At 44.6% G+C, this 7,774-nt stretch overlaps 1 protein-coding gene across 1 annotated transcript in view; it reads left to right on the forward strand.

Annotated features, from left to right (window-relative positions):
* lamc1 (laminin, gamma 1) overlaps positions 1–7,774 on the forward strand; it is a 72,545-nt gene that overhangs the window by 37,633 nt on the left and 27,138 nt on the right. The window contains exons 3-5 of the mRNA XM_078287896.1: positions 928–1,058; positions 4,063–4,229; positions 5,910–6,162. Coding sequence (XP_078144022.1) covers positions 928–1,058; positions 4,063–4,229; positions 5,910–6,162 — 551 coding nt within the window. The remainder of the gene's footprint in view (positions 1–927; positions 1,059–4,062; positions 4,230–5,909; positions 6,163–7,774) is intronic.

The following is a 7,774-nucleotide window of genomic DNA, read 5'->3' on the forward strand; positions in this document are numbered from 1 at the left end:
AAAACAACAATAAAACACACAGAACAATGGGATGGTGATAGGACAACCCTCCCCCCCTTTTTATCAGTCAATATTTCAAATACACTAATGATTCTGTCCTTATAAACACAAATGTTTAGTAAGTATAATGATTACAGACACACAGTAAGAACAAGTGTGTGTGTGTGGTTGTGGGGGTCAGGCCGGACGCCGCTCTCAGCCCGGTTACCTTCCCGGTCGCGGCCCTGAGCGGCGGCTGCGAGGCGTTCAGGCGTCTCCGTCCGGCTGCGTCCGTCCGCCGAGACGCAAACATGTTCCACATTCCTGGCAGTTATGCGAGGAGTTCGCATTTCTGTGTCAAGTTAGGCGGCAGAGAGCGGCGGCGGCGGCGGCGAGGCGATCCGATCCGCTCGACCCGAATCCATTCACACCGTCCGTCCAGAGGGAAGACGAGCCGGACGCATCTGGGACACGAATGGAAATATAAGAGTTGAATTAAAATCCATCTTCAGGTTCATTGTAATGGACCTGTGTGTTAATCAGTCTCTGGATTTCCTCTGTGAGTTTATGTTTTGTGGATAATTTGCGTTCTGGTTTCGTTCCTGCTTCGGTTCCAGTTCTGGTTCTACTGCAGGTCGCACTGCTGTAAACATTTCCTCTAGATGCTTCATTACTATAAAATCAAATGATGTTTCCAAATCTCAGAGTCTGCAGTTAGTTTCTTCAGAGAGAGTTTGGTCCAAACTGGATTTGTGAACAAGGAGTTTTAGAATCAAAACCTTCATCAGACTCAAACTCAGTAAATCTGCTCACTCACATCTATTTGGAAAAACTTGCAAATGCAATATTCTGTCAAATAACCGCAATTAGATTTTTGGTCTAATTATTCCCAGCCTGTGTGTGTGTGTGTGTGTGTGTGAGCTGACAGTGTGTCCCGTTGTGTTGCAGGAGTGGGTGACGGCCACCGACATCAGAGTGACTCTGAACAGGCTCAACACGTTCGGAGACGAAGTTTTCAACGACCCCAAAGTCCTCAAGTCCTACTACTACGCCATCTCCGACTTCGCCGTGGGAGGAAGGTAAACTCACTAAGACGATCTTTCAGAAAACATAACCGATAAACACAAAGTCGTTCCTAATAACTCCTCTGACCTGGACTCAGAGACACAAACACTGTCTGCTCATCTGCTCATAAAACCTCACGGCTTGACGAGCTGCCAGTGGGTGATAATTAACAAAATCCATAAACACCCTGTGGTATATGACTGCAAATTAGAAATTAATCAAAAATAATAATAACCAAAAATACCTATCCAGATAAAAGTAAAGAGTATCACCTTCTGGAAAAAAATGCATTATCTTACCTTTTTCCTTTTGCACTGCAGCTCTAGAAGCCTCATGGCAAACAGCCGGCGCTCCTCTGACTCCCAAAATCTCCCAAAATTTGGCCGTTTAAAATAATAATTGATGCATTTGAAAACACATCTGATGCTTCCAGTGCGTTTCAGGCTTTGCACTCATAGGAAATGGCTCTGGATAAGAGGCAGAGATAATACATTCTGATTAAACTGGGTGGAATATCAAAATTCAAGTCTTATATTTGATGAAGGAGATGTAAAATGATCAACTTAGGATTTGGGGAAAAGGAAGTTTTGGGGAAAATAAGGGCGGCAGTTGTTTACATATGAACCCGGGATCATCAGCCAGGAGGTTTTATGCAACTTTCGTCCTAAATCCTCGTCCCTGTGTCGTCCTGGAGAGTGAAGACAGACCAGGTTTTGAGGTTTTGAGGTTTGTGAAGCTGCAGATGAAGCTCCAGCTCCTCCATCTAAACTCTGAGCTTCACACAGCTTCATATCACAGTCTGTCTGTGTCTCTGTGTGTGGACTGTAATCAGGTACCTGGGTGTCCCGGTGGTCAGAGAGACCGTCACGTAACCTGAAGGTCACGTGTTTGATCCCAGCTTCCCGTCCAAACGTCCTTGAACTAAACTCTGAACCCTTAAGCCGCTCTCTCACTGTAAATCTCTCTGGATAAGGCAAACAGCTAAACACCTAAACCCTCAGAATGTAAACACATCTGCAACAAGGAAGTTTTTCATGACTGACGACAGGAACGCTGGTTTCCTCCTGGACAAGTTTCAACAGATCAGGATCACAAAACTCACTCGGCTCATAACAGACCGAGGAAACTTTTCGCTCAGTAAAACCGCAATAAGCTGTGTGTTTCTTCGGCGTCGGCGCTGATTGGTCGCTGTGTGGTCCGGCACTGGAATCCACATGAGAACTCCTTCCTGCGGGTCTGAGAAAGGGTTTTGGACAAGCATGACCCGGCCGCTCGGCAGCCCGCCCGCCTGCGCCGCTGCAGCCTGCGCAGACATAATCTGTTTGAAATGTGGAGCAGATTTCCATTACACAGCCGGCATTCCTGGCATTCCTGGCTGGCAGGGCCGGATTACAGGGAGACCGGAATGGGGCGGACCGAGCGACATGACGGGCGGAAGAGAAGGGATGAGTCCTGATCTGGAGCACCTGTCAGGCTCTGAACTGCAGGTTTTAACCTTTTATTTATCCAGGGAAGACTCTCTGAACACCTCTTCCCCCTCTCGGCTCCGACCTGAGTCACGTTCACTCGGCTCTGCACGCTCAAACTGGGATCCGCCCAGTGCAACCAGGCTTGTTTTTTGTCAGTTTTGTCTTTATTGGACGGCACGCAGTGTAGAGAGGGGAGAGACTGGGGGGAGAGAGGGGAAGACCTGGGACAAAGGTCCTGGGATTCAAACCCAGTTAATGAGCTTTCAGAGTTTGGACCAGTTAATGTTCTGGTCTTGGAGGCCAACACTTGATTATTAGTTATCTAAGAATGAAGGAATCACACTCCTCCTGCAATGTTAATTGATAATGTTTTGATTTCCATGTGGACCAAAGCGTTAGCAAATTAAAAAATTCACTTCTCTTCACAAAGAAGATTGGATGTGTGAGTTATTGTATTTTTCTTCCAAACTTGATTATTAAAGCAAAAAAGGCTGAAAGCTGTTAGTTATGAATGAAGAAGGCGTTTACTGGAAAGACTGTAGACATAATGATATATCTCTATATTAGCAGAAGGATGTTTTGGTGAGTTTTGGTGTCTGACCTGGAGGTGCGGGTCCAGGCGGTGAACAAGACCGCCTCTTTCACGCCGCAGTCTTCCTTCCTGCCGTCAGTTTTTCCACGGCGCCCCGCCAGCCGACACCTGAAACAATAGCCGAGGGAGGCTGCCGAGCGAGTCCCGTCTTGTCGGAGGGGCTCTTCTGCCCCGAGGAGCTTTTCGCCCAGGAAAAACCTCATCAGCACCACAAACAATAGCAAAATTCCTGCAGCGACTGTTGCAATTTCCAAACTGCGAGAAGCTGCATGTCGCTCCGAGGGAAAACTGTTTCAACAAAGTGTTCAGGAGCTGCAGAGAGAATCCATCAGCTGAGCCGTCAGGAAAGCTTTCATTTTATTTTGAAGCTTTAACATCTCATTCTCTCCTCGAAACTCATCTTCTGAACATTTGTTTTTAAACCTTGTAAAAGAAAATGTGGAGACATTAGTTTCAGCAGGTATCAGAATTCAGATTGCCGTCAGAATATTCACCAAAAACATCACACTATATTTCTTTGTTAATGCCACACACACCCTTAATAAGGAATAATGGTGACCTATGGGACTGAACACTGTTAACACTATCCACTCAGAAGAATCTATCCTGCGTTGCTGCTGTCAGTCAGATGCTTTTATTTCAGCCGGTGAGAACCTATTTGCAGATGCTGGTAAATATAATCACGCTGCTTCCTGTCTCGGCCGCTTATCCTCTTTCACCGGTTCTCATTGAAAGGTCAGAGGTCACAGCAGTGATGCTGGAGCTCGTCTCCCGACTGATCAACAACTTAATTATCTCTTTCAGTCAGATCTTTATATTACGGTTACATTTTGGGAATGATGTTGACTCTTTTATCCAGAGAGACTGTCAGTGAGTTGAACAGGAGAATCAGCAGCTTTACAGGCAGCCTGCTCTGCTCAGCATGTGATGTGTTGTTGTTGTCTGTGTGTGTGTCAGGTGTAAGTGTAACGGTCATGCCAGCGAGTGTGTGAAGGACAGCAGGAGCCGGCTGGTGTGTAACTGTAAACACAACACCGAGGGCGACGACTGCAGCGTCTGCAAACCGTTTTACAACGACCGGCCGTGGAGGAGAGCGACCGCCGAAAACCCCAACGAGTGTCTGCGTGAGTCAATACTACAGTTACTACTGCTAATACTACTACTAATACTACTAGTACTAATACTATTACTATTACTGTTATTACCACGACCGACAACCCCAACGAGTGTCTGCGTGAGTCAATACTACAGTTACTACTGCTAATACTACTACTAATACTACTAATACTAATACTATTACTGTTACTGCCACAACTGACAACCCCAACGAGTGTCTGCGTGAGTCAATACTACAGTTACTACTGCTAATACTACTACTAATACTACTAATACTATTACTGTTACTGCCACAACCGACAACCCCAACGAGTGTCTGCGTGAGTCAATACTACAGTTACTACTGCTAATACTACTACTAATACTACTAATACTAATACTATTACTATTACTGCCATGACCAACAACCCCAACGAGTGTCTGCGTGAGTCAATACTACTCTAGTGCTAGTTCTACTAATAGTACTATTAGTATTACTATTTTTTATTATTACTATTAGTATACGGTACTACTACTATTTTTACTACTACTACTACCACTGCTGCTACTACTATTATTACTACTACTAATAGTACTATTACTATTACTAATACTTCTCCTACTGCTACTACTACTGCTGTCATTATTACTGTTACAACTACTACTATTGGTACTGCTACTAGTACTTCTAATACTACCACTACTATTACTGCTGATAATAATACTACTGGTTAGTGGATACCACATACTGATCAGACTCAGTCTGATAGTTTGGAGAACTGGACTGAACTGACTGGGATCTAATCTGATGTTTATTAATGATCTAACATCCTTCTGTGAATGAAAAAAACAGGAAGTCAAGTTGTTGAGCTGTGATGTCTGACCTGTTCCACGTCACTCTTGGAATTAGATATTATATTAGAATAAAGATAATGTCGTATTTGAGCCTGGTTTCCCTCCTCAGTGTCGCTGCCTTGCTGGTGGACTCTGCGGTCCTCAGTAGCAGGTTTGGGGTGGGGGGGTATGGAGGGAGCTGGAGCTGGAGCTGTGGGGTTAGGACGAGTCTCTGGGGCATTCTGGGAGCTTCACTTCCCGTCAGCCACACATTCATATCAGGCTGCAGATGCATGACTAACCGGACTCAGAGACTCCAGCCTCCAGCTCCCACAGCGGCCTGAGAGTCTGACCTCCGGCTTCTGAATACAACAACTCACTTTTATACTGAGACTCTGAATATCCATCACACAGCAGCCTGACCTGGACCTGATTTAACACTTCAGTCACCTTTCATTCCCACTCGGGTCAATAGGACTGTTTTAGAGTTTAGCTCAGTTAGCTGAATTTCTCCTGCAAAACACAAATAAACAGAACCAACATGTAAGGTTAGTGGTTTTATTGTAGTTGAACACCTAAATAAGTTCTAAGAAGTTTTGGTGCTGAAACATTAAGACCAGAACAAGGAACCTGGCACAGGACATTATAATGGAACTGTTTTCTCCACTAAACCTTTAAACTGTTTCCTACACTAGAGGGACTGTGTTTCCTACAATAAACAAAACATTTCTACACTAAAATGACTGCTTTCTAGACTGGAAATACAGTCTCTTATACTCAAAGTACTGTGTTTGACACTAAAACTGCAGTTTTCTACACTAACAGTTCTGCTTCCTGCACTAAACCTGTGTCCTCCTCCCCTCGGTGTCCCGCAGCGTGCGACTGTAACGGGAAGAGTTCGGAGTGTTACTTCGACTCGGAGCTGTACCGGGCCACCGGTCACGGCGGGCACTGCCGCGGCTGTGCCGACAACACGGACGGGCCCAACTGCGAGCGCTGCCTGGACAACTACTACAGAGACCAGAGCGGCAGCCGCTGCCTGTCCTGCAGCTGCAACCCCGTGGGTGAGTGGCAACGCAACTTCGGCAACGCAACTTCAGCAACGCAACTTCTGAACGGGACCGGAGGGTCTGGGGAATAAACTCAGTCCAGGTCCTGACAGGTTTGGGAATAGAAGAACAAGGAAAATAATACAAATATTATTGTCTCTTCTCACGTTTGACTTCATGGTTTTATGTTGTTGCAGACCAACTTTATGATGAATAATCTTTAGCCATACAGCATTATGGTCTAGTTGACAGTCTTGTAGTGAAGAGCAGTCCAGACACTGGTAATCAGGTGCTGGTTGGTCGCAGGAACACAACGCAGATCATATAAAGAACACAACACAGATCGTATAAAGAAATGATCCAACAGCACGCTGAGAGGCTTTGCTGAAAATGTCTTCACTTCTTTCTTTAGGCTTATTAACGCGTCTCGCTTGTTGCTTCCTCAGGTTCGCTTCCTGCTCAGTCACAGTGATATCAGCTGTGTGTAGAATGATGTTGAGCTATAAAGAGTTTTCAGGTGATGTAATGCCTCCTCTGGCGGCCATATTGGAGGTCTTCAGCTCTGTGAACGGCTCATAGTGTCTGATTTTACAACTTGTTCGCAACAATTTGAGATATCAGACAGACAGATGGGTGAAAACAGAACTGAACCCCTTTAACCTTCTTTAGAGTTAATAATGTAATATGAATTGTACCAGTTGAATCATATCATGATGATACGATGTTTTGATATCGTGAGGCAGAATCCTGCTGTCTGAACTGATGAGAACAAGCACATTTTATTTAAAAACTGACAAAATGAAGTATGAAACATTTTAAAGGAATATTATCTGAACATGTCAGTTTTGTTTGACATCACACCTAACATCACCATTCAGTTCAATGGGTTGAACATCAATTTGATCAGTTATTTAATGTGATTTTGCATACGCGAGTCATATGGTGATATATATCGATAAAAACCTTATTGATTATGGTTATTGATTCCAGCTCTAGCTGTGTGAGACCCTGCAGGTTTTGCAGGAGAACTGGTCTGTCCTGGACCGTCCTGCCGCTCCGCTCTCTGCCTCGCTGATGTTTCACTTAAACCTCATGCTGCTAATGTGAAGCAGCTGCTGCCCAGTTGATCCCAGTTCAGCCGCTCTACTGGTTTCGGTTTCTAACGGGACGGAGCGTTCACATGTTTCCCATCGCAGCCTGCGGAGCGGATGCTGCATGTGGTGGGAACCAGGACCCGCTGCAGCCTGAGGGGCGCGACACACCCTCACTGATGATGTCAGAGGAACTGATCAGTCTGACAGGAATTTAATTTGGACGTTTTTTTTATAGTCAGCAGGTTCTGTCTGTTCTGTCAGTGGCCTCGCTGTTTTCATTTCAGGCTCATTTCATTTCATTTCTCCTCTCTGAACTGTTTGATTGTTGGATTTCAACTGACTTTTTTTCCTTTATTGGATTGTTCAAAGTAGAGAGAGAGAGTTAGAAGTTAATAAGAGTTAGAAATAAAAGATAACAAATAGAGAAAGTGTATCACAGAACAAACAGCAGGTCAAACATCAGTCACTGTTGAGAGGAAGCGTCAAACAAACTTTTCAAAATGAAACTGAATAAAATCAATAATCAGAATCAACTCCAAAAAGTTGATGAGTGCTTCTCTGATTTATTTAAGCTTTGATTTATATCTGCTTTAAAAT

This window comes from Centroberyx gerrardi, chromosome 13, assembly GCF_048128805.1.
Source record: "Centroberyx gerrardi isolate f3 chromosome 13, fCenGer3.hap1.cur.20231027, whole genome shotgun sequence".
NCBI classification, from domain to species: domain Eukaryota; kingdom Metazoa; phylum Chordata; class Actinopteri; order Beryciformes; family Berycidae; genus Centroberyx; species Centroberyx gerrardi.